At 36.2% G+C, this 27,922-nt stretch overlaps 2 protein-coding genes across 3 annotated transcripts in view; one reads left to right on the forward strand and one right to left on the reverse strand.

Moving 5' to 3' along the window:
* The first annotated feature begins 51 nt into the window (after window positions 1–51).
* AZI2 (5-azacytidine induced 2) lies at window positions 52–22,866 on the forward strand. 2 transcript variants are annotated; one of them, XM_016198804.2, is made up of 8 exons: window positions 52–489; window positions 7,944–8,161; window positions 9,595–9,720; window positions 10,183–10,282; window positions 11,387–11,535; window positions 15,812–15,870; window positions 19,691–19,809; window positions 22,197–22,866. In XM_016198804.2, the coding sequence occupies exons 2-8, from the start codon at window positions 7,949–7,951 to the stop codon at window positions 22,607–22,609; spliced, it is 1,179 nt and encodes a 392-aa protein (XP_016054290.2). In that variant the 5' UTR covers window positions 52–489; window positions 7,944–7,948; the 3' UTR covers window positions 22,610–22,866. The 2 variants fall into 2 exon arrangements, with proteins under 2 accessions (XP_016054290.2, XP_016054291.2); XM_016198805.2 differs by lacking the exon at window positions 9,595–9,720 and having other exon boundaries at window positions 53–489.
* The window catches only part of CMC1 (C-X9-C motif containing 1), a 46,056-nt gene continuing 38,190 nt past the window's right edge, over window positions 20,057–27,922 (reverse strand). The window contains exon 4 of the mRNA XM_087824909.1: window positions 20,057–26,843. Coding sequence (XP_087681035.1) covers window positions 26,723–26,843 — 121 coding nt within the window. The 3' untranslated portion in view covers window positions 20,057–26,722. The remainder of the gene's footprint in view (window positions 26,844–27,922) is intronic.

A 27,922-nucleotide genomic window follows, 5' to 3' on the forward strand; every position in this document is an offset into this window, starting at 1 on the left:
TTCCCCCAGCTCCCTCAGGCCTGACTTCCGGTTCGCTGGCGCCGCCCTGGCGCCGACCCCCCCGGCGGTCACTTCCGTCGGTGTGCAGCTCATCTCAAGCCCCCCTGGGCAGCGTTTCCGCGCCGCCGTGAGGCCGGTGCGGGCGCTGAGGCCGTCGCGGGCCCGCCGGCCTGGGCCTCGCGCGCGTGTTGCTGGGTAACGGGCCTGCTCCGGTGGCGGCTGGGCCCCTCCTGTCTCGGGAGCCACTCCTTCCTGAGCCTCCGGGGCCCAGCCGAGCGGTGGGGCCGCGTCGGTCCGGGCGCAGCCGAGGCTGAAGAAATGGGAATCCCTCCGCGGTGTACCCGGAGCGGCTGCCTTCGCTGGGGAAGCGACGGTGTCTTCGAGGAAACCGGAAGACCGTGGTGACCCCTGGCGACCCGGGTTGTTCTCGGTCCGTTTCCGAACACAGGGGAATCGAAACTCGGCGGCCCTGCGCGGCCTGTCTTCGGGGTGAGTGACTCGCTTTGGCCGGGTTGGGGTCGCGGGCAGCGCTGGGACCAACCGCTGCTGCTGCCGTCCCGAGGAGACACGTCCTTTCCTACGACTAGGGCGCGGCCCAGCCCCGGGCATCCCCTACCCCTGCCGCCCTCGCACCCAGCTGTTCCGGGCCCATCTTGGTCCTTCGCTTTACTTATCCTTATTTTCGTCCCGGGCTCTGATTTAGGGGGGCACCTTCAGTTTTATTTCATTCACTGAGACTGCATTTATGTGTAAAACGAAAGAGGTACGCGAGGCTAGGACGGTACTGCCCGGGGCATCCGAGCAGTGGGCTGACCCCCTGCGCGTCGCCGAGGCTCGCCCTGGGCGCTCGTCGGTTCTCCGGTGTCTAACCCGAGCCTTGTACGGTCTTCGATCTTTTGTTGAGTGACTGCTACCTGCAAGGTAGGTGAAGACCCCCGTCCCTACAAACAGGGAACTCAAATACGCAAAAGTGAGGTAAGATACTCGCGAAAACTGCAATACAAATGGAAACAAATTGCTCCAGGATTTGTTGCTAGAAATATGCTAATAAAAGACAGTGACCTACAACGATTGAAACTGACCCTTGCCTTTTAAGCGTAGAAAACGCTTTCTTTTTTATTTGTGTAATTTTAAATTGGATTGAGCAAGATCACATGGCATAATTTAAATTCCAGTTCTCTAAACATGCCATATCTCATTTCCCAACCTGTTGTGATTACTCACCACGACATTTGTAAATTAGTTGTGCCTCCCTCACAGGGTTATTAAAATTTTTTAATGCGATATTGTTTCTAAAATGGGAAGTTGTATACAAATGTAAAGTTTTAATGTTAAACAGTATAGTGTCGTGGGAAATACGCTGGATTAAGTCAGGACATTCACTCAGGATCTTAGTGCTGATTTTTCTGCTCATTCGCTTGACACTGGGTAAAAGATTAAATCTCCTCTTCATTTTCTCTCTCAAATGGTATTTGAGGCTTACTCTTCAAGGTACCAGAGCATAGTTTCTAAGAGTTTTGCTAGCTCTGGAGTCAACTGGCTGATTTTCACTCCTGGCTTCCACATTTTCTGGCCTTCGCCTGTCTCAGTTGCTCCACCTGTGATACGAAGACTCTCTTGCCCACCTCAGACGTCTTAATGTCGATTTAATGAATTAAAAATAAATGAGATAATTTCTCTCAAACGCAAAGCATATTGCCCGACATACTATAAACACTTGGTAAATATTAATTACCAACACAGAATGTTGTCATGATTAATAAAGTGTTATGAAGTTTTTCATAATTCATGAAGTAACAGCCAGTGTGGTATTTACAGTGTGGATTATAATTGTCATATCACTATTAGACAATACTTATTGCTAATACTAGTAACATTCAGTGTACATAGGTGCTTAGTGACATTGAGATGTATTACTTTATGAAAGGAATGAAAAGAAGTAGAATGCTCTTTATACCTATGGAACCCTGAAAAAATCTTGATTCCCTGGCCATACAAACTGATTTCTGGACTGACACAGTGGGATAACTCAATGAGGGTTATAAAAATGAGATTTTCATACTGTATATCTGATGCTAACATTTTTGGACACTCACTGAGATACAGGGCATTTCAGTGCTGAGTTACATAGATTGAGTTGACAGTATCTTGAAAAAAGGCACTTGATGATCCCTTCTTTATAAACTAGTTAGGCCATTCCTGCCTCTGATTATTTCATTAAAAATAGAGAAGGAGGAGTGTTGCTTCTATAAGACTTAATTCTTGCTCCATAGTACCTTGACTTTTCAGAGGTAGAAACATGATGGAAATGCTAAGCGAAATAAGCCAGTAAGGGAAAGACAGATACCAATGATCTCACTGCTATGTGGAATGTAATGAACAAAATAAACTGACAGACAAAATAGAACCAGAGGCATGGATACATGGAACAGACTGACAAATGTCAGAGGGAACCGACCGGGTGGGGGTGGGGGCACCACTGGATGAAGGCAGGTGAAGGGATTAGCTAAAGAATATATATGCATGGCCCATGGTCACAGACAGTAGTGTGGTGAGGGCCAAGGAAGGGACAGGGGCTGGAAGGAGGTGGGCAAAGGGGGGGCAAAATGGGGGACATATGCAATATTGTCAACAATAAAATTTTTTTAAACAAAAGAGGCAATGTTGAATAGAAAAAAGTAACAAACAGGTCTTGACTTAAACCCTGCCTCCGTCACATACTACCAGTGATTACAGGCAAATTTTCCTCACCTCTTTGAGCCTCCATTTTCTTACCTGGTAGTGATAATACCATTCTAGCCAAGTTTGGTGTGGTAATGTGTGTACTGTATACCTTTTATTCAGTTCCTGGCAAAAATGTGAATTCCCTTCTATCTCAAGGTTGCCGTTCCATATTCAGATTAAAATTTTGCCTTCACAATTTAGGAAGGTGGCATCTTAGTGATGTAGTTCAACCCTGTCATTTTATTGGTGGGGAAATTTAGATCTGGGGATGTAAACTAAAAATGAAGGCGTCAGATTATATACTAGATCTAGACTTCTGAATCTCAGGCCAGGGTTCTTTCTACCACTGAGCTCTGTCTTGTCCAGATTATTTTGGGGAAAATCAGAATCCATGTCATGTTGCCTGTCAGAATGTTTTATTAAGAGCTTAAATTGCGCCTGGCTGGGTAGCTCAGTTGGTTGGAGTGTTGTCCCCATATGCCAGGGCTGGCGGTTCCATGCCGTCAGGGCACGTGCAGGAGTCAACCCATGAGTACATGGATGGGTGGAGCAACAAATAGTGTGTCTCTCTCTCTTTTCCCCTCTCTCTCTCAAAAAAATAAATAAATAAAAAATTTTTTAAAAATCAAAATTAAATTTTAAAAAAGAGCATAAATTTGGAAGACAGCTATCTGGGTTCACATCCCAGCTTTGCCACTGATTACTTATGTAGCTGTAATTAAAGTATTTAATTTTTCTAAGACTTTGTTTATAGAGTAATAGTACTAAGTAGAAAAATCACTTGGAAGCACTGGTGCCTGACTTATGGAAAGTAAGCAATAAATGGTAGATACTATGATGATGAATATGAGAAGATAATCACATTTACTCCTAGAAAAAGGACCAGTCTGGTGTCAGAAGATATTTCTGTATTTTCTAGTGTCTCATACCCCAGCATATATAGTATACTCAACTGAGGGTCCTCTCGATGTTGACTGTAGTGAAGACTGAAATTTAAGATTTTCTGAAATAATTCTGATAATGTTTGAATCATTTTTTTTTTTTTCTTTATGTCCCTCCCCTAGCCTCAGGAACTACTGTTCTCTTTTCTATATACCTGATAGGGCAAATTGTGCCCTTCGTCCTACATTATTATTGCAATATTGTGACTTATAAGAAATATATATTTGGTCATTCAGGTAACCAAAATAATATTTCTCATATATATTTGGTCTTCATGGCTCCCCAAATCCTTGGAATTTCCTGAAGGATACAAGCAATGAGAGCATCTTTTGTCATAATACAGGGGTGGGCAAAATTAGGTCTATAGTTGTAATACAAATAAATAATACAATAATTAATAAATAATGCAAGAATAAACTGTTTGGGGGGACTCAAGACTGTAAACCTACTTTTGCCCATCCCTGTATTTGGTCTCATCCTCAATTCCTGAAATCACATCAGAACCATAAAGGTGAAATGGGTATCTTATTTATAACAAGCCCCTTCCCACCAGGCCTGAGTTTATGTTAATGAGATGACTTTTGGACAGCACCTGAGGGTGGTGGCTGCTTGCCAGGAGAACCACCCATCTGATTAGAGGGTTGGAACTTTCAGTTCCACAGTCCCCAGGTAATGAAGAGGGGCTGGAGGTTAAATCATTTGCCCATGATGTAATCAATTATGCCTGTTATGTAATGAAGCCTCCATAAAAATGCAAACAGGAGAGGGGTCAGAGAGTTTCCACATTGGTTCATCAGAACACAACCATGTGTCACTGTGCTGGCCTCAAACTTCAGGAAGACAGAAGCTCCTTCTTTTGGAATCTTGTCCAGTAGATCTCTTCATTTAGCTATTGATTCATATCCTTTAATTTTTAGGACAGATAAGCAGTTTTTCTGCTGCCTTCCAGTGCATTCCATATCATGTTTAAAATATATAGAATAAATACATAGAGATGATATAAAACTTGAAAAAGTTCTTATGCAAATAATTTTTTTAAATTTAGAGAGAGACCACCGTATGCAACTTTATGGTTATCTATAAATAAAATAGGCATCAGATACATAAACCAGCCCGAGTACTCATTTTTCCTAAAAATGACCAGTTATCATACTGTGTAAAATGTGACATTGTTGTATCAATATACCTCCTTCCATCTAAAGTACTTAACAATATTCCACAGGGTTTCTAGTTTTTATAGTTTTTGATGAACTTAAGTGTGTAAAAGATTCACTGAGGAAGAAAAAATACTAATAGGCTCTGAAACCCAGGTGCTTGTGCTGCTTAGTAATTATCTGGTTTTGGCTAAGCTTCATAACCTTTCCAGGTCCTGGTTTTCTTATCTGTGAAATGGGTATAATAAGATTTTCTACTCTACAGGGTCATCATGAAAATTAAATGGGATATTTGTAAAACACTTAGCACAATACTAAGTAATTCATTTTGTTGTGATATATTTTACAAATGTTGTGTAATTATTCCTCATCGTTTTTTGAATCGTGTCCAGATGTAAGAACCAAATTCTATAGTCATCTACCTATCATAAAGAACCATCACAGTTTGTCTCCATTCTGTTTTTCCAATTTTATCTCTTGCCATTCCTTTACTCATTCCTTCTCCCCACACTCTTTCAGGCCTTTGAACTTGTTCCCCCTGCTGGAATTTAGGAAACAGTTAAGGTTTAAGTACAGTAAGTATAATGAAAGTAACCACCCTCTTCACCTAAGAGAACAGGGTTAATTAAGAGTCATTTGATCTTGCCCTGGCCTGTGCGGCTCAGTTGGATGAGCATAATCTCATGCACCAAAAAGGTCATGGATTCAATTCCTAGGATTCAGGCTCATTCCCCAGTAGGGGGGGGTGTATGCAGAAGGGAGCCAATCGATGTTTTTCTCTCTCAAAGTAATTAAAAAAAAAAATTTTTTTTAAGTATTTTTAAAAAATAGTTAAATGTCATTTGAGCTTTTGTGGTACCTTTTTAAAAAACTGCTCTTCTTCTCCATCCCTCAATCCCCAGACCATTCTGTATTCTTTCAATTATTACTTACCTTGAAGTATACAAACTACGACGTCTTTGACAGTGTAGAGCAGTTTATACTTACTTCTTGTTTCTCAGCTGTCTTTAGAAAAAAAAAGTATTCCAGTTGAATAAATCCTGCCCACTTCGTTAGATATTAAGATGTTCTATATCAGATGTCTAAGATGGGCACAATTTACTTCTCTTTAAACTAGACTACATCCTACACTTGACTAGCCGTCTACTCTTATTTTACTTAGTCTGCTCTTAAGATACTATGTGTGTGTGCAAGAGTCTTATGAGATACATGCTTGCAGTTTGCTATATGGGAGTAACCCATACTCTCCTTTTGGAAAGGAAATAAGAGGATTTCAGCTAGCAGCAACATGATTGGAATGATGTTGGCTGTTATTTTGGAACAGCGTTGACCCCAGAGGAAAACTTAATGGTTATGAGGATCTGCCACTTTTGTGGGGTATTATAGGTAGCCTAGTCCTTTCTTGTTTTTGGACTTCGTTGATAAACTAGGAAAGATTCTAGCTTAAGAGTGAAGACTGATTGAGTAGCAGATTTCACCTACTCAGACTTGTAGTATACAGGTTTACTTTTGCCTGCCTTTCCCATAATCCATTTAGGAAACAAATTGCTAGGCACTCTGAAGTCTTACTTTAGTTGGAAGGTTTTAGTTATAAAATCAGAAAACCAGAATATACAGTGATAGAAGACCAGACCCCCAAAAAACACATAAGCAAAATCTTTCCTTAGTATTTATGTTCTGAAATAAAGTAAAACAAACTTTACAGGCATTGATTGATAGAGGGAGGAAAATCAGAAGTTTTGGAGAAAAGCAGGCCTAGTGAAACAGATTATGCACCTGTGTTTACATCTCAACTCTCCATTTACTGTGTCACTATAGAAAATTACTTAAATTCCTTCTACATCAGTTTCCTCACCTATAATGCTTTTACAACAGTGACTGACACTAGAAAGCAATCAGATGTTATCTCAAGCAAGGGCTGGTACATAACATTTTTCAGGACTCAATTACTAATCTATGAAATACCATTGATAGTCTTCATTTAGAATGCCATGTTTGGTGTCTTAAAGAATGTTTTAGGTTCTCTTATGGCCTGTAGTCCCTGTTACCTTGTCTTTCCCATGAGGTTTTAAAAGGTTTCAGCCACTATTTCTCCTTCCATCGAGTTTTTCAGGAACGTAACTCAGATGGGGAAGTAATGCTGAACCTAACAACAAAAGTAGATGTACAGAGCAAGTGTGTTGTTCACTAACCAATGAAGTAACTGTCTTCTCAGGCTTTAGGCTCAGAGTTTGATTTGAATCATACTCGCTCCACTCTTCAATAATCAGTCAATACTGAGCATCTGTCTTCACACAGTGATGAGTTGGGGACACGATGATGAGCAAAACCCAGACATAGCCTCTGCCCTCACAGAGCTAATGTTCTACTAGCTTTAATTTTGGGCAGATTGCTTTACCCTTCAAATCCCAACCAACTGTAGATGATTCCTACTTTGTAGAATTGTAGGGATAAATAAGATAATATTAAAAGAATGTAGTACATGGTACTGGGATATAGTGGACACTCAAATGTTAATTCCTTTGTCTTCTATTTTGAATGTATAACGAATATAACCAGTAACTGGTATGAAAAGAATATAGTAGACTATGCATTAAAACATCTGTAATAATATGGTAATGAATTATACTAAAAGTTATTGAAAATTTATAATTTGGGAAGCTGTAAAACTGGCTACTTATCTAAGAGTGGAAATGTTGATGAGGAAGAAATATATGGGTATAAAGAGTTTAAAATTTTTTATTCTTTGAAAATGGTGTTTCACAATTTTTTACAATACTAACAGCTGAGATGATTTTATATGCTTTATAGATATCAACTCATTTAATGTCCTTAAAAACTCTATGAAGAAGTTGCTATTATTTCTTTTACTTTGTAAATAAGGAAACTGAGGCAGAGAGGTTAAGCAATTTGCACAAAGTGACACAGACACTAAGTAGTAGAGCTTGGATTCAAACCCTGGCAGTCTGGTTTTGGAGTCCATTCTCTTAACCATATACTATAGTGCCTCTGAAAGAAACAGGAATTTTTAAACATTGCCTCAGAATTCACATTATTCTAAACACACTTCTTTTCCCTGTTCATTCAGTGAGACATTTGTATTTTATATTTTCTTTTAAATAGCTGTCATGGATACACTGGTAGAAGATGATATCTGCATTCTAAATCACGAGAAAGCCCATAGGAGAGACACAGGGACTCCAGTCTCAATATATTCAGATGAGTCTGTTGCTTCCCATTTTGCCCTTGTTACCGCGTATGAAGACATCAAAACACGGCTCAAGGATTCAGAGAAAGAGAACTCTTTCCTCAAGAAGAGAGTGAGATTTTTGGAAGAAAAGGTAATTACTTATTACCTTCATTGTGTTTTATGGCTTAAAAAATAATTCAAAATATGTAAAATGTTAAATATTTTTCTGTCCATCTTCCACGGTTGTACTGAATTTCCAAGGATAACTCACTGCTCGCCTCTAGACATTGTACCTGTCAAGCCGTTTCACATACATGTGCTGGGGGAATATTTGTAGAATAGGATTAGCAATTTGGAGGTAATATATGCCAGATATTTTCCTTACCTTTTTTCCCAGATTGCCTTAGCTTCATAACTGTATGTTTTTTTATTCAGAATTTTAAAATCTGTACAAAAATTATAGCCAGTAAAGGGAATGGTCAAAGGTGGAAGCTCCTGGAACACTGTTCTAATACATTTAATAATGTCTTCGCCAGGACTTATATCTTCTTTATCTCAACATTCTCTTTTGCTTTTGAACACATATAACAAGAATAATGCTTTTTAAGTGATAAATTTCTTTTATTTACCTTTTTCATGAAGAAACCTGACAGTCTTAAAATGTTGTAGAATATACAAGCAAGGTAGTTGATTTAGTTATAAATCACCAGGTATACATGGCTTTGTGTATTGGGAAATCTTCCTCACTCATCCATTTATTTTTGAGTGTTAAAGTTTTAACTTTGTTTTCTTCAGATCAGTATAGTCATATTTTACAAACAGCAGCTTCAGCAAATGGGGAAGGAAATGGATTCCTTAGCTAAGGAAACGAATTATCTTCTTGTGAAAACTCAAGGGTGGAGCTTGTTAGAGTTTCATTTGGGGGAATAGAAGAAGAGGGGGTCAGTTGTAAAAATAATCATTTCTTTGTGTTCGTATGAATGTCCTGTAATGGCAATTAAATAAATTTGTGACATACTGGGATAAAGTGAGAAAAGGTAACATTTTGGAGCTTATAGCTGTATGTATTTTAAAGTTCAGAAGAATACTGTGATTTGGTATAGTTAACATTGGAAAAATTTCTGTACTTTGTGACCAACAACCATATTAATTCCTATTCTGGAATAATATAGGATTTAATGAACTAACCCATCTATTCCTTAAAAAGTCAAGTATACCTTAACCTGATTTCTTTAGTGATAATGGAAATTAAGTACTACGATTTGGAAAACACCTAAGGACTATAAAAGAACGATGTACTGTGTTCCAGCATGATAAATAAATGTTACAAAATAGATACTGCAAAGTACAAAATAATGAGTAAGTAAAAGCATAAAATAGAATACTGTTAAAAAATATTCTGTACTCTTTTGCTTTCTTAATCAGTAAAGCTTAATTGTGTGGAAGTGAAATGTTCAGTTAATTCTAGTCCAGGCTTGATCCCTGCATTACAGTGATTAACATAGATGCAGAGCCATCAGAAGACAATTATTCTGTGTAGAGTGTACCCTCTTCAAGCCTCCTCTTCTAACGGTACATCATTAGCTTACAGGAGCTCTGTTAGATGAAGAAACAAGTTCTGTGGGACGGGAACAAGTAAATAAGGCCTATCACGCATACCGAGAGGTTTGCATTGATAGAGACAATTTAAAGAGCAAACTGGATAAAATGGTAAGTTGGTTTGAAAAGAATGGTATCTGTGTATTGCAAATGAGTTTTCTCAATCAAGAGTTTAAAGTGAGAAATAGTTATATTTATTAAATTAAAAATTAAAAATATACGTGCTCAAGACATAAAATAGAAAGTTTTAATAGTAATGTTTGCAACTTATTTCTATGCAAAATAAATACTTAGTATATAATGATGTTTAGGACTTAAATACATCTAACACCACTAACTTATTTTGAAAAAACAGGACATGGTATAATTTGTCAGTGTTTTAAAAAAAGCCAGTGAATAATATGTCCCAAGTTAGAAAAAGGAAAAAAGAGATTAGTGAAGAACTGAGTTCATTTCCTCATCTTGCTTTTAAAAGGCTAGAAGCAGTTTTTCAACATCTACCTGAAAATTAATACATAATACCAACCTACAGACTTTATTGAATGTAATTTGGCATTTTCCCTACTTAACTAGAACAAAGACAACTCTGAATCTTTGAAAGTATTGAATGAACAACTGCAGTCTAAAGAAGTAGAACTCCTCCAGCTAAGGACAGAGGTGGAAACTCAGCAGGGTAGGCCACTTACTTGTTACAAATATTCTAACAGAATTAATACATTTTTCCATTCGTGTGTTATATCCATGATCGGTTTTCTTTATCTGTATGCCACAGCTTTAACTTATTTTTTAATTTTTAGGCTTATATTAATTTCTTTGTTCCGCTTTCACAAAGTATCAACTCCTTTTAACTTTTACTTAGATATAAATTCCACTTCTCCTGGGGGGAAAAAGGGTTTTATTCAGGGTTAGTTTATGATGAAGTAGACGAAGAAAGGAGTAGAACCCCATCCTTGTCAGAGCCTCTTGCCCACTGGTATGTCCTGGCTTTTCCTTCCCACTGACCTTTTGCCCACTGTTAGACACACTGTCATGGACTAGTTACAATTACTTTTTTTTTTAATTTCTGAAGGTTATTAAAATGTACAGATGAATGATGAGTTGCTGGGGTGAAAAGTTAGGTCTGTGGGATATGAGTATTAGCGTATTCGCATGAACATTCTGATGAAACAAGCTGAAAAGTAGGTCTCTGAGAGAACTTTGGATGGGAGATTGAGATGAGATCTCTTATGGTAGTTGATTGGGACTTTTTCTTGGTAGCCTAAGGAAGGATAATTCAGTATTCAGTTGTATCGAGGATCTGCAGTGGAAGGTTTATGAATAAAATTGTTTTGACATAATGTTCTAGGCTTAAGTGTCAAGCTTTGTATTCTGAAAGGACTAGATGGAGTGATTAGCTGAATGAGCCTCAGTTTACTCACTTTATTTAAATTCTGTCACTGTCAATCTTATATAAAGATTGTTAATCTGTGTATAATTTTAGCATATGCTTGACTAGTGTTATGTTATTTTGAAGTTCTGCACTGACAAATTTGTACTTTAACCTAAACAGAAAATCAGGGATGGGGTGAACAATACATTCTAAAATAAGACTGCTTATTTCTTATTCTAATTAGCATAGGTTTTTTTAAAGTAATTACCATTTTTAAAAAACTATTAATAATTTTGCATATTTTATATTAGTTTTTCTGTTATCTGCATTTTATTAGCATAACCGTTTTAGAACTGCAAGTAATGTAGAAGGCAGAAATAAAAATTGTAATGCCCGTCTCTTTTCTAGTGATAAGGAATTTAAATCCACCTTCATCAGGCTGGGAGGTGGAAAAGTTGAACTGTGACCTGAAGATCCATGGCTTGGAACAAGAACTAGAACTGATGAAGAAAGAATGTAACAGTCTCAAAATAGAGCTACGAAAAGCCAAACAGACGGTACTGCGGAATTATTAAATCGAGAAATCCAGGTTCCGTGTGCATTGTGTGAATGGCTTTTAACTGGGTGTTGAATCAGAGCCAACAAGGTGTAGCCCCTTGGAGTTGCACTCTCTGAAGCTTCTGCTTTTACCCTCCCAGGTTTTGCTAAAGTCTGATATACTGGACACTTTAGCATAATCCCAGAATTACATGATTTCGTTGTATAAAAAAGCTAATGTTTATAAAGCTTATTATTCACTAATTTATTAAAGCCATTCTTTCAAACTCCCTTTCCTTTAATTTCCTTAAGTCATTTTTTCTCTGTATGGTTTAAAAAGAACTCAGGTTTTAAGTTTCCTATTTGTTTTCCTTAATAATTTGATTTAGACACAAGAGACAACTTGATTTTTAGAATTCTTAAAAAAGACTATACAGAGTCCACTAATTTTCATAAGTCTAATACTTTGGGGCAAGTTTGATCTTTAGCAAATAGCTAAGAATTCAAGAATTTGGGGGTGGGGGCAGAAACAAAAAACTCAGCTTAGCTCCTTGAGTGCGGTTAGCTTAAAGTCATCCACTAAACCACAGCTGCCTGTCTGTCCTCACCAAGAGTCTATTTACTAGTACTTTATATTGGGCACTGATGAGCTTGGATACATGTTTTCAGACGTCATGATAGAGAGTGCAGAGAGTAAAAAGGATAGAGAAGCAGGGGAGTGTGAGAGAAGGCAGCAAATGCAGTTTAAAATAGTTATTTCAAGAAATTTAAAAGCTTATTAGTAGTGTGGAATCAGACAGTCATTACATACAGTCATGTATTTCAAACTAAGGCAACTGGTTAGTTTTTCAGCTCAACCGTTTTGCCCATCTGAGCATGTCAGCACTATTGAGAAGCTGTGTCGCCTACCCCAGGTTCCTCTGGGATGTCACCAACTGAAAGAGGAACTACTTCCAACACTCCCTGACAGCCAGCTGGGACTGTGCCTCTGAATTCCAACTGTCCTTACGTCCTTACATGGAGCGGACAGTTCTCTCATTTCTGTAATGCGGTCTTTATCGAACGTGACCGCTGGTTAAGAATGAGCCAGGCATCAAGAGTAATTCAACATCCTGCTTTGGCCTTGACCAAATGAATTCTTCTGAACTGGACAAAGAGCTTGTCTTGGAGCACCCAGCCCTGATAAAGGGGAAACAGTACAAAAATTACAATCAACTCCTGTTAGAGCCAAAATGTTACTTTTCCTATTTGACATCTCAAGATAATTTTCCCAGCTTTGAACCTGTGACTGTGTACCACAGTTCCTCCAAAGGCTTTCAGCATTCTTTCCCCCAAGCCCAACTGCCAGGAGTCCTGAGAGGTTTCTCTCAAAAAGACGTGCTTGCAACTAAAGATCTGCACCTTGAAGCTCTGAATTATAATTGTCAGTGTATACATTCTACTTGAAATAATTTGATAGCTTTATACATATGGGTAATTTAAAGGATATTTCCTTATAGAGTAGGAAACAGTACCAGAGAATCTTAAAAACTTGGCTTATAATTGTGGTACTGCTTATTAACTAACATTAGGAAAGTCTTAACTGTTCTGAATTTGTTTTCTATAAAGTAGGTATTAAATACCTATTTTTCAATGAAATTTAAATTAAATATATATGAAGCAATTAACAGTGCCTAGTATATAATACCTAGTATAATGCCTAGTACATTCAATAAGTGAATGTTTAAAAAAAAAAAAAAAAAAACCACGTAATTATGATAATTCAGAAAAGCATTGCTTTCCAGGGTATGTAATGTGTATGAGTTATAATTCAGTTCTTATTACTCTTTTCCACTAGATGGTGCTAGGGGATAAATTTGCTTTTAGTTTAATTCATCTGTCATAAATCAGACACAGAATTGAAGGTAGAATAAACTTTAGAAACCACTTCTATTTTACTACTGCTTAAATTGATTCTGCGAGATTAAGACACTTTAAGAGTCAAAGGTGAAATGGGAGAATTTTTTTTTAAAAAAAGGTCCCCACTTTCATTGGAATTTGGCAGAGGGAGGTGAGATATAAAGTTAAAAATGCTCACAACTAATGTAAGAAAATGAAACAGGAAAGGAAGAAGGGAAATGCTTAATTCATCAAGGGTTCCAGGTTGAAATCTTATTGTTTGTTTTGTTTTTTTCCTCTTTTTTTCTTGAAATCTTATCTTGACATTGTGGAATGTGTACTTTAAATCTTGTTTCAAAGGTATTGCTGGTCAGAGTCAGCACAAGGATCAAAATGCAAGCCAAGGAAAGAAATTCATGTTCATATTAATAATCTTGCTTATATCTACTGTAGCCATTATTAACAAATATTTTTAAGATAGTACTTTCTGTGAAACACGTAACACCTTCTGAAAAGTGATACAGAATCCTACACGGACATAATAGTGTTTTGGGGTTTGTTTGTTTTTTAAGTATTGGTGAACTCATTTGATTAGTGTTTGGTATTAATGAAGTCGAGGTTCCAGGATCATTTCCACTATGGGCCTTTTAGACTTTCTGTATCCCCCAGTATTCCAGCCTTTATTATCCAGGTGATGCTTTGAGAAAAACAGACATCACTGCGAAAGGGTGTGTAGGGAACACTGGATCAGTAAAATGGAGTAGATGTCTAAGGTACCTAATAATGGCCCATTCATAATGTGCTGTTGTGTACTGAGGTTCTGAGAAGTCTTCTAGTATAGGAGCCTCTTTATGGGAAACTCCCACATCAGATGGCACTAGTTAGGAAACAGATCCATTACTGCCTTTTAGAACATGGCACACTGATGACTGGCCAGGAACCAGGTCTTTCAGTATTAAGAGACAATTCCTTTATGCTTAATGCTAGTTTATAAATTTTTTCTGAATTGTTAGGCAGTAACTGGAAAAATAATTTTCCAACCCAAACTGTCACATTTTTTAAAAGGTATCATTGGCTTTAAAAATGAAGGTTTCCAGCCCTGGCCGGTGTGGCTCAGTTAGATGTCCTCCCATGCAGCAGGAGGTTGCCGGTTCCATTCCCAGTCAAGGGCACATGCCAGGGTTTCAGGCTCAATCCCTGGTAGAGGGTGTGTAGGAGGCAGCCAATCAATGTTGCACTCTCACATCTGTGTTTCCTCTCCCTATCCCTTCCTCTCTCTCTAGAAGAAATAAACTCTTCTTTTTCTAAAAAAAAAAAAAAAAAACAACGGGGGGGGAGTTTCAGTTCTGCATATGTGTTTAAGTATATGCTAATTTAAATGTATAGTTTTAATCAGTGATGCAAAGAAACTAAAAGTGACCTGATCTGATTCCTTTACCTCCTATGGAGAACAGGAAAGAAAAATGTCCAAGGTCATGCGCTTTAGACCTTGTCTGACTCTCTGGCCAGTTCTGTTTCCCCGCACTCCCCAAGATACAACTTAACTGTTAAAGTATTTTCAGTTGGTATTTTCTGAATAATCAGAGATCCAAGCAATACTTTAACTCCTATAGTAGAAAACATTTTAATATTTTACTCTCCCAAGTTCATAGTACTCACAAAGTCCTTATATAGCTTTTTAATGTTTTACTTTAAAACATATTTAATTATGTAAATAAAAAATACTAAAATAAAATTTTGTTCTTTCAGTTTATACTGGCCACTTCTGCCAGCTGATTTAGAACCTGTGATAGTGATTTTTGTTATACATCCTTAAATGAGAATGCATTGCAAACAAGTGTGTTAGAGTTGTCTTAAGCATTTTAAGTCTACTTTTTAATATCTTTTATAGGTTTTTTCTGTCTTATCGATAACCTACACCACTAAAACTTAAAGTATATAAAGATTTTATATACTTATCTATGTGGAACAAGGAAGTTTATGCTGATCTTTTTAAAAAGTAACCTGTTAAATTTTGGTACTTTTTAAAAATAACAAAAAGTGAAATACCTATAAAGCCCATTTTCTCATGGAATTCATTCAGATGTACCTTCAATAAACATTAATTTGTTATTTGTTACCCTTTTTAGAATACAGATTTCAGATTAATATATGCAGAAATACATTTTGTAAGATTCCAAGTTCTTTTACATGAGAGCAATTTTTTTAAAGCATTAATGACTTTAAATAATTGAAATTGATTTTGAAATCTCTTGCATAGGTTTGGAGGTATTTCATTAAAATTGAATATCAAATCTAGTGTATGCTATATAGTTACAGATGTATTCTGTCCATCTGAAACATGCCTTTGGTAATGCAAAGTATTGAGAATATATAGAATGTAACAACTTTTAAACTTTTTTTTATAACAAATGACAGGCTCCATCTCAGGAAGACAATCTGCAGAGCAGAGATCTCCAAAGACTAAGCATTTCAAGGTATAAATGTTCTTTAGCATTCAAAAGTAATACATTCTTCTTCCATAGACCACTTTGTATATAGGTACTTAGATTTGTTATGAGATTTAACCTTAAAAACAAGTGGGTATTATTTGGGCACTGCATATAATGTCTGATCACAATATATAAGACACATTTAACTGTTGCTTAAATAGGTTCGAATTTGAGTAGTAGAAAGGTGCATAATGTAACGCCTTAAACAAAATTTTTGAACATTCAATAATTAGGTAGGATATTAGGGAGTGAACTGTGTACAAGTATTCTGTAATAAGTCCCAATTTTGCACATGGAGAATTATGCATTTCCTTATACAGTAATATCACAAACTTGGACAGCCTTAGTCTTTGGTATGACATGAATTTTAAGAGAATTATCCTCCTGGGATAAGAAAAGAAGTAGCTATCAGAGCTCATGTATGCTACTTGAAACCTTTTTCCTCAAATATGTATCATTTTTACTTAAGTAACGTAGGTACTGTGTTTTAAATTACCTGATAATTTTCGTGTCTGCTATGTTAGCATCCCCTCTCTGCATGGATACTTCCATCCAATGGAAAATACTGGTTTGACTTCATTGTTTGATCATTTGGCTTCCAAAGTTTACTGACCTAAAGTAAAGTAAATAATGTGAATTCATACCTTTTCCTATCAAAACCTGAGAGAAATGGTCAGTTAGGGAAAACAGTTAAAAGAAACACTATGCAGCCACTCTTCTAGATTCAGGGGTAGGCAGACTTTTTCAATAAACGGCAAGTGGTGAATATTTTAGGTTCTGTGGGCCATACGGTCTCTGTTGCAAACTGCCTTCCACTCTAACAGTACTTTGTTTACGCTTTGAACTTCTAAAATTACAGCAAAGAAGTTTTTCCCTTTTTATTTTTAATAATGTGTCCAGTACAGTGTCCATTTAAATTAATTTCTCAAAGTTATCTTCCTTGTCAAAGTTATCTAGCTCATTAGTACTCAAGTACTTTTGTGGGGTTTTTGCAGATTGGTTTGCACTTACCTTATGTAAGCAGTACGGATTGCAAAACTGATTAGGTTTTCCTCTTCTGAAAAGTTTGTGACTTACCCTTGGTAAACTTTATACCATGCATTTTTATGTTAGCCTCATTCCTTACTGCGTATTACCTTGCTTTTCCTTCACCTTCTCATTTACGCCTATTTCTAGTTTATAGCCCTGTGTTTTATTAATCGTTGTAAGTTACCTCATCCACTTTTAAGTGGAACCGTTCAGGTGATAAATTAAATTCACTGTATTAGGGGGAACGTACATAGGACAGTTTCCATAAAGCCGTTAACTAAAAGTTTAGATTTTTTCTGTTACCTGGAAAACTCCCGTTTTGGAACACTACTTTTTTTTGTATTTTATCATATTGCCAGGCAGATGAGGTACTGTATTGTTTCTTTAACACAGAGTTAACCTTTTAATTACTGGTACTCATTGCATATAACATCTGGATAACTAAAAGATCGCTTTGGACAGAGCATGTTAGAGTGAAATAAATTCGCCTGGACCCATTTCCTCAAGTAAAGTTAGGTTACCCAGTTTTCCAAGTTGGTATGAGAATGTGGGTGAAGTGCCTCGCACATAATAAATGCTCAAACATTTTGTTTGTTTGTTTCATCTATTGTTTTTAGGGTTCTCATTTTGGGTGCTTTACTATTGCATCTCAGTGTTCAAGGAGTTTTATAAATCTCAAAGATGCCTTGATAAGTGAAGATTAGTTGGAACTCTGCTAAAGATTTGTGGGTGACAACTTTCCTTTTCCAATCTCACTTCAGTAATGATTTAAACAGAATTAAAAATAAATGTGTAACACATCTTGAAGACTAGCACTTTAATATTAGTAGTAAAGTAACTGCCATTACTTTGCTATCCACAAGAGGGAGAGCTTATACTTGGTAATAATTTCAGATATTTATATCTGTAGTTTTCAATTCAGGTGGCATTTAGGGCAAAGAAAAAGACTAGATAAGATGTTAAACTTTGTGATGTAGTTGTTCAACCTAATTTATAAGCAGTCTTCATTAAATTGAGTTGGAAAATGTGTGTTAGACATTGCTTTAAACACCTCATGAAAATTATTTTACATGCTTAGCTATTTTGAATGATTAAATGTTTGATATTTCGGTATCCAAACACTATCTTGGGTGTTTGCTCCCCCCCCCCCCCCAAGTCAGGTACTGATTTACCATCTCATGCGTATAGTAAAACACTATTTTAAGCAGTATTATTCATATTATGACTGCATAAATTATTAGCACACATACAGTGTATATACTGACTGCTATGTAGTATGAGTAATTCTGGAAAGCACACTGAATGCCCAGGATTGCACCAAGAACCAACAGCTCTTCACACTGAAGACAGGTTCCTACGTGAAACAGTCAGTGTAGCACCCATCTCAGATGTTTACTGGTGAAGCAGAGGTGTTTACCTAACTTTTGTGAAGTAATTATTTCACACCTATCAAAAACCTGCAGAAAGCCCTGTGATTTTTAATAGACTGCTGGTTAACAAGTCATGCTTACATCAGACTAAGACCTGTAGATTTCTCTCAGAGGCAGTATAAAGTTTATTCTGCTGCTTCTATTGAAAGCATCATCTGAGTGGAATGGGATATTTTGAGAAAAATCTATGTAACCTTACATAATTCAAAATAATCCTGTTTCTTAATGTATCTGTTGCTTTTGTAATTAAAATAGGATATTAGATTTAAGTTTTAAGAGTATTATTCCTTGAAGTTTGTTATAAAAAGGTTTTTACTTAGACAAAAGTTAAAGCATGAAGAAGCATGTCTGTCAAATTTTATTTCATTGTTACTAAAATTACACTAACCTTTACGAGTCATTAATGGTCGTTTGAACACTATGTACCAGTTGTTCTTACATCTAATATTTTATGTATTCTAGTACAGCAAAGTAAGAATATATGCTGAAGATTTTGATTTATTTAGTTAATTAAGAACCGAGAAAGGAAGAAAATCATAAATATCCAAATAGGAATGTTTAATGAAAGTTGAAACGTATAAAAAATTAGATGTAAAATAATTAACATAATTCCTCAGATAATTGAGGTAAAATACTTTTAATCATAAAAATGAGAGGCATTTGTGAAGTTCTTTCTTCTGTTTCATATGATCCTCTCTCTAGCTGCTTTTCCTGTACCAGGAAATCATCTGCCTCTTCATGTCTTGTGCTGTCATGTCACATTGGTTTAGTATGAACAGTATGAGACAGCCCAGTCAAACAGAAAAGAATAGAATACATGAAACCTAAATTTTATTTTAATGGAGCTTGGGTATACATGCAGCAGTTGATAGGAGCATTTCAATTCACAATGTCCAAACAGAATAATCATAAAATAAATACAAATTTAAAGCCCATACATGAATATCACTTTAGTCTGGACCAGCAGTGCAAATGAAGAACATACTCCTTACTATTAAATGTTTTAACACCACTGCACTATAGTCATGATAAAATCTCAATTCTGAGACAAGAACTGTAAGAAACTCAATGGTTAGAATACTTTTTATAATACCCTTCTGTTTAATATAGTTCAGTTAATTGCTAGAAATTAGGTCAGTGTTACTATTGTGAATAAGGCCTTTCCACTTCTTATAGTGCCCAAATTAAATGTCTTTCAATTACTTAATGAAGAAGTTTTAATTTACATCATCTCAAAACTAATTCAAGCAGAAATGTAGAAATAATCCTTTCTACTTTAAAGTTACTCTCTTTTGTTCATAAAGGATGAATGACCATTAACTTTTGTTTTAAATTCTGTATTTCAGTGATGATATACAAAATGCATACTGGGAGCTAAAGAGAGAAATGTCTAATTTGCATCTGGTGACTCAAGTACAAGCTGAATTACTAAGAAAATTGAAAACCCCAACTGCAATCAAGAAAGGCAAGTCAATGTTTGCCGGAAACCACTGATTCCAGCCAAACCCTTGAAGAGCAACTAGCTATCATATCTTATCAGAATCTCATCAAATGAATTTGATAAGCCAGAGTATATATAGTATGTTCACAGGCTACCCATTCTCTGCTCTGGCTTCAGTCTCATACTGGTCACCTTCACACATAAAGGTGTTGCTGATGTGTTTTTTCTTCAGTACTGTATTCTTTTCCCCTTGTGGCTTTTTTTTCTCAGCCAAGTGTTGCTTATGTGTGTAAGGCTGAGGTGTTAAGTTTGCTCTAGTTGACCTTTTACCACAACTACATATATTTGAAAAAAGAAGAGAAAAAAAAGACAACAAGACACCCAAAGCTATTTTTCATTACAGAGAACACCAGAGACCTAGCTCTTTGAATTGTTTGTTTTAAAAAAAGTAACTTTGATTCATTATTTGGCTGTTTTCATTTTTTGTAAAGTTTTTTCTTTCCATAAAGGTTAGGTTACTTAGAAGAGAGCCTAGGTGCTTATCCCTTTCAGGCAAACAAAAATTTTCATTGCTTTGCCTGTCATATTTAACTGCTTGGTTGATTAAACTTTCTGAGTTTTGTGTTAACTAGTAGTGGTTACTTTGCCAAAGCTATTTTTATACCTCAGAGAAAAATCAGTGCATTTATACCTTTTATTACGTAATAGTTGTATTTCTGAAAAGCTGTGTGAGATAAATTTGAATGCCCTAAAATTTACTTTTTAAAGTAATGAGATACGACTTTTTATAAAATATAATCACCATCCAGTTTAAAATTGTTCTTTGTAACTCAGATTGTCCCTAAAGAGTGCATAAAAGAATCGTATGTTACAAACAGCTCTCCTCAGGAGTGTACACTAGTGGAGGACAGTGTTGCACCCTGGGAAGGAAAACTAGATTCCGGATCTGTTTCATTTTCTAGTTAGTTACTTTTTCATCAGACAAAATAACTCGGTGCTTTGGCAGGCCCTCACTTAATTTGGTTCCTTTTGTCCTTGAGTTTTCCAGTGACCATGGTTATATATAAGGCAATGTAAGTTGATGGCAGAAATAAGACTTCTCTCAAAAGGGACTCATACAGTCATTTTGCAGTGAGTTTTCAGTGTGGTTCTGTTTATATAATAAATGTAACTTCCAAATAATAATAAAGGAATGCTCTTTCCATATTTAGAAATGGTTCGTTCTTGTGTTCCTTTCTGAGCTGGTGAGTGATAAGTTTTTAGTGCTTCAATTTGAACCATATTTTCTAGCACATTTCCTATGACAGTAGCAGGCTCAAGGCCACCATTCCTCACCATAAAACAGAATGCTCTGAGGAGCGGAGAGATGAGGCTAGATTACCTTGTTTCTTTACCTACAATATCACCCTGCCCAAAGCTGAACAATGTTACTTCCAATCTCCCAAGAAATAGACAGTGAGCTTATTTTATAATGTGGTTCAATTGCTTTTCTTCTAAAACCAGAGTCAAGCCTCAGTTGCAATTGGCATCTTTTATGGACTTAGCATAAATTTATCTTTCTGCCCAGGCTGATACCTAGAAGGGGCGTAGGGGGAGCAAAAGCTCATCCTGACATTGTGCCTGCTGTGACTAAATAATGGCTTTAAAGCAGGCTGTTTCCTAAACCACTGCATGTGTACTGAAGAACTTTTTTTGTTGTTTTTTAATTTTTTGTGTTTTTTTTTACTCTACCTATACTGTGACCATAGCAGAATTTCAATTACCATGATACGTGTTTCACAAGAAATAGGATTATTTTGTAGCTTTTATTTAAACTGTTTTATTCATAAAAGCCTGAATATATACTATTTGAGTCTCACCAATTCACAATATAATTCTTTCTGAAAAAATTTACTTTTGGACCACCTATGGAAAAAAGATATGAATAGCAAAGGAATATAATATTTAACAAAAAAAATTACTAAAACTTAAGAACAGCTTTCTTAGTATCCACTGAAGTGAATAGTCTGTAAGCCTTCTCTAGTCACACTAAAAGCCCAGAACATGATCTTTACTTGTATTTTAACTTCATTGGTTTCCAACTTCTTAAAATTTTAAATTCTTCATCTTTAATAGCTCGATGCCAGTGGGACAGGATTATTATGGTGTGTCTATTTTGCAAATGAGAAAAGTGATACCTGGAGCAGTGTAGTGACTTAAGTAAAGTCCAAATGTCAATGTAGCGGATCCAGGATTAGAACTCAGATTGTTTGTCATCTCTCTTCAAGTCACAGTGCCCAATGACTACATTAAAACTTGAGAACGTTAATTTTATTTCCAGTTATCAATTCAACCAAATTAATGAAGTGTTACATATTTTATGATCACAAATGCCATGACAACTGACAATTGGCCTGTGCTTTCTTTTTTAGCCTGCACCCCTGTCGGATACATGGAAGACCTTGGAAAAGACAGCACAAACCTGCACTTGGCGAATTTCACTGCAACATACAAAAGACACCCTTCTCTTTCACCAAATGGCAAAGCTCTCTGTCATACCACATCTTCCCCTCTACCAGGAGATGTAAAGATTTTATCAGAGAAAGCAATTCTCCAATCATGGACAGATAACGAGAGACCAATTCCTCATGACTGTACAAACTTTCAGGAACCCAACTCTTATGGCAGAAATTCTCTGGAAGATAATTCTTGGGTATTCCCAAGCCCTCCTAAATCAAGTGACACAGCATTTGGGGAAACTAAAAATAAAACTTTGCCTTTAGCCAACCTGCCACCACAGCATTGCTTGGATCAACATAATCAAAACTGCCTTTATAAGAATTAATTCTGAAGAGACTCATGATTTGGTCATGAGGTTGCTGTACCTCCCGCAATGGTTCTCTTGAGAAATTATTTAATAAACTGAAAGCAGGTTTTGATTAAACCTTTGCGGAGTTCTTCAATGTACACATTTGCACATACTGTACCATATTATGTAGTTGATTTTCCAGTACGAAAGAGCAACCCTCCAGCTTCATATTCTGGCTAAGAATAAGATATATGCTACTAATAAATTAATAAACTTGTGTTTCAAAAAGACAATTCTATCTTTGATAGTGACTGTAAATTTCTGCCTCTCACATAAAGAATGGAATTGGAAGTTTTTAGACGTGATTTTACAAAGCATGTGAAATGCATAAAGAGCTTTTCATTAAAAATAAAGGAGGCCGTTCATATAAGAGAGAAGTCATATAAGTTGCTTTAAGCTGCATAAAGGAGCAAATGGCAGTGTGAATACGTTGTATTTCTGTTGACCTTCTAGTGCATAAAGATATGAAAAATATAAATAGTGGAATAGCAGCATGTAGGTTTTTCCATCTCTATATGCTATTGTGTTTCAGAGTTTAAAATCATTTTTAATCACGTTTTTGATAAAATTCAGAATTTCACTTTGAAGACTTGAAGTAACCTGATGATTGAAGCCAACTTTGTCCTAGTATATCCCTCAAGTGCTAATTGAAAGGTGATGAAATAGCTGAAAATCTATGTGGTGTGTGAATAAACTATTATAATCCTATACATCAACCAGTTCGAAGTAGAGCACCACAAAGGCTTCAGTCTAATCTGTCTTTCAGGGTCCATAATGAAAGTCTAAATGTGTAACTATAAAGTCATTTTCTTTAAAGGGTCTATACCCACTGGTTATGCAGAGCAGCTTATAAATTGTTAGACTTGGTTTGAAATAATGTTTTACTCATTGAGTGATATTTAATTAACTGAGTTAGGAATTTTAATTCTAAAAACCAATTCTGTGCCGTACTGTTACAGTAAAATCATAAAATATCCCCAAAACTCTTTGATTCTAAGTGGCCTATCATTTATAAACAAGTAAGGAAATAACAAGGATGACTTCAAATGGGCTGCAGTATTAATATTAGTAATAAAATGTATTACTTGATTCATATATCCTTTACCTAAGATAAAGTGTTTCATGTAGGAAACCTTTAACCTTTTTAATAGACAGTTTCAAATATCCATCTTACATTAAATAAAAAAATCTCAAATCTCTTCTATATTAACTGAATAGCATACATACATAAACTATGTTCACCGTTCACCAGATATTTTTGTCTTTCTATTATCTTACTCACTTACTCAAGCTTGTCTGTGATTAATGGAATTGGTGTCAGATGCTAGAATTTATTCTGACCAATGAACACAGCTGACTCAAGGGAGTAGAATCTCCTGCCAAGTAACAACAAAACCCAATATGCATAAAACAAATATAAGACTCCAGGCTTTAGCTGAAGGAAGCAACTACCTGTGTAACATAAAAGCAGCAGAAACTATTTCTCATGTGGCTACATTGGCTGTATATTACATCTAATCTCTAATGTAGCTGACTGGTTTGCCTTTTTTAAAACCAAGGTTGGAAATTTTACTATGTAAAGAAAAGTATGAGATAATGGCTTGATTAATGTTTTGAACAATGCAAAGAAATTATGTAATTAAAATTATTTTTGTTTGAAATTGAAGTGGAGGTGAAATTTTGTCCTTGACTATATATTCCAAGGTCAGATACTAATTCTGAGTTGTTAATTTAATTCATATAGCAGACACTTGTCTTGTTAAATTAAATTCTTTTGCTTAGAGAAAATGCTTTTTCATCTAAATGAAAGGGTAGCTATCAAACAGATAGGCTAATGTTCTTGGCAGTTTAAAATGCTAAATAAATGATGTGTAAGATTACGTAAGAAAGATTAACCAAAAAGTATTTGTACCCAGTTACAAATTTTTAAATGTACACTTTATGATCATCTCCGTTGTAGATAAGATTCAGAGAAATGAGAGAATGGCCCATCAAAACAGTATCCCAATTCTGCAGATCCATAACAAGGAAGAGAACACAGCTAAAAAAAGCCACTTACTGCTTCCTCTTGATCCCCAATTGGCTAAAACAAAATTTACATCTCTCAAAGGAAACTGAGGTTCTGTTAAAATGGAACCTAATTCATAAGCATAGCACACCCACGGGAAACATTAGAAAACCAAATAGGGGGAAATTCAGACTTAAAGAACTAAAGGACTGCCAGGCCGGGTGTGGCTCAGTGGTTGAGTGTTGACCTGGGATCCAGGCTATCCAGGTTCAATTCCCGGTCAGGGCACATGCCCCGGTTGCAGGCTCGATCAATGACTCTCTCATCATTGGTGTTTCTATCTCTCTCCCTCTCCTCTCTCTGAAATCAATAAAGATATAGTTAAAAAAAAACAAAAAACTAAAGGGCTGAAACATGAAAACAAAGTAATGATCTTATCCGGAAAGACTATCTGGGGAATGCAGATCTTACAGGGTAGAAAATCTGGAAGGTCACTGAACGAAATACCAGCAAAGGAACGAATGAGCAAGCAAGACAACAGGCAGAATTATCAGCTGGGAAAGCTGACTTGAGTGTGCATAGGCATGGATATTCTAAAAGCTCTGATGAATGGTTTAGTTTTTAACAATAAAGGACGAACTTACTTATACTACATATATCTAGCACCTATGGGGAAAGTGATGTCTATATAAGTGATTTTTCCACAAAAATTGAAGTTGGCCTCTCTGATTCTAATCAAAATTATAAAAAAGCCACAGATTATATATTTCACTAGCTTTTTAAAGTAAATGTTTTGCCTTTGAATAATGAAAAACAAAAATTAAGGTCCTGTGCTATAAGAAATACACCAATACCAAAAGGCCAAGAGGAATATAGGCTTGTTCACCCCTATGCTCTGTGACCTCTAGGTTTCTACATTTGCTTTGCTTTTGTCTATCCGCTCTAGTAGTCTCCCTCCTTTTGATCTCTGGCTTGGGAAAATGTGGTTTCTGTGGGTTTTAAATAAGAGTAAAATAGTTCTTTGAACTACTGGTTCTTTAGGGTCCCCTTTGCTATTTGCTTTAAGTCCTTTTAAAAAGTCAGATCTATTTCAATGGGATTGGGGACAAAGTTAAATCCTGTTCTTGTAGGTAGTCATTTCTATTTGGGATTTTAATGAGAACTATAAACATATAAAATTTACTTACCTGGAAACTGGTTTCAATGGCTGTGGTAAAGAGTTAATAATAGTTCATGGAGAAAAAAAGCGCAACTTTTAATATAAAAGCTCAACCTGGAACCATATTACTGCACTGAGACAGAAAACTTTTACATTAGTTCCTGAAACAAATACTGTTACAAAATGGTCATTTATGTTTACAAAGAAGACTTTTTTTAAAAAATTGAAGTATGTTCAGTAGCCAAATTAACAGGTCAAGGAATCTAGTGATATATTTAGGAAGTTTTTTGTCAAAGATGTTTAAAATTAATTCATTTTTAAGTACTTTTCTACCATCTATATTTCCAAATAAGCCTTTAGTAGTAAGAATAACAGTAACTAACCATTAAAGAGCACTTATCATGTCCAATGCACTGCCCTACGTACTCTACTTACTTACACTACTCAATCCTCACAATAGCTCTATGAGACTTATTTCCAGTTGTATAGCTAATAAGTGGAGAACCAAAGATTGTGGTTCATAGTCATTCTGCTACACTGCCTGGTACTAACACCTCTGAAGGTGGTCCATCCCTGCTTTCCTTTAGTTACTTCTGACCCCCATGATTAGCTATTAATCTACATTGATAGAGTAAGGTAAGAACTATATGGAACCCTAAAATTCAGCATCACTGTTACAGAACTACAGCTGTGGAAAATTTTTTGAAAAATCCATAATGACTAGGAAAACCACATCCTGTTCACCATTTACTCCTATCCCATTTAATAAACTTAACTTTAACATTTTTTTTAAAAAATTTTATTTCAGATAAAATCAGTATTTCCATAATTTAGGACAAAGCAAACACACTTCCTTGAGTCCATTATTTTAGGTAACTGTGATTCCATGAATAGTGTTACTAAGTATCATTTGAATATTTGCCTACATGCTTGTTGGAAGCTTCTGTAGTCTTCTCTTGGTAGGAATTCCAGTTTTTCTGAATTCTTCTCTTTCCTTCAGGTATTCCATTTTGCATTCTTCATAAAAGGCAGGATCAGTATAGCTACAAGAAAGAAATGAAAATCTTTTAAAGTGAATCGTTTTGTAAGTATTTAATATAAGCTTACTTTAATAACATTGGGAATCCAGTCCATCCAGCACAATCTTTAGAAGTAGATTTTAACAACTGAAACTAAAATAATACTGAATGTCAATTGCAAATGAAATTTTTTTTAAAGTTTTTTAAAAGGAGATTTTTAGTAATGGCTACAAATTCACTGTAAACATTAGGCTACCTAACTAGTCAAAGAAAGGAAAAAAATAAAAAGATCTAATAGGTTTTTAAACAGCACTATACCAGGATACAGCAATGAGCAGCACAGTGCCCATCCTCTAGGAGCCCATGGTGTTACAGAGCAGACAAGTAAAGAATTAATTATAATTAAGAACACAAAGTAGTATGGTAGAGGTATGGCTCAGTGCACCATGGAAACATGGAAGAAGTGGGAAGGGGAGATATCAAGGGGAAATGCTTGAGCTGCACTTTGAAGGACCACATGTGCAAAGGCACAGAGATGAGGGAAAACTGTGATGCATAAAGAACTGTAAGTAAGCTGGAACCCTATGGCAGATTATGCACATAGGAAAAAGGTCCTGAGATGTAGCTAGAAAGGGCAAGAACTAAATCATGACGGTCCATTTATGCCACAGTAAGTTAAAATCTATCCCGAAGACGATGGGGCACTATCAGGAGAGCAACTGTAAGAGCAGCTCTGTGTCATAGGTGAATCTGACAGCATGCGGTAGATAGGCTAAAGGGGGCAGCAAAGTTAGAGGCAGGATATCCAATAAATAAACTATTATAATAACCCAGACAGGAAATGCTGAGGGCCTAGGCCATGGAGGAGCAGCTGTGATGAAAAGGACCGTAACGGATCCAGGGGGACTGAGGAAGTGAAACCAATAGGCCATGACCACTTGAGAGTTAGGAGGCAAGAACAAAACTAGACGGCTGTATAATTAACAGAGACACACAATGCACAGGTAAAAGGAGCTGAGTTCACTTGTGTACCTGAAGAAAGCAGCAGAGAAATGCCATGACCTAAAGGTAGTGATGGAATCCATGGGTGCCAGCTGAGCTTT

This window comes from Miniopterus natalensis, chromosome 15 (assembly GCF_054644295.1).
Source record: "Miniopterus natalensis isolate mMinNat1 chromosome 15, mMinNat1.hap1, whole genome shotgun sequence".
Classification (NCBI taxonomy): domain Eukaryota; kingdom Metazoa; phylum Chordata; class Mammalia; order Chiroptera; family Miniopteridae; genus Miniopterus; species Miniopterus natalensis.

Excerpts from the sequence above, each read along its gene's own strand:
- AZI2 (XM_016198804.2), top strand. The coding sequence starts at position 7,949 with ATGGATACACTGGTAGAAGATGATATCTGCATTCTAAATCACGAGAAA. Across the intron at positions 8,162-9,594 it reads TGAGATTTTTGGAAGAAAAG|CTTACAGGAGCTCTGTTAGA; the intron begins GTAATTACTTAT and ends GTACATCATTAG. Across the intron at positions 15,871-19,690 it reads CAAAGACTAAGCATTTCAAG|TGATGATATACAAAATGCAT; the intron begins GTATAAATGTTC and ends TCTGTATTTCAG.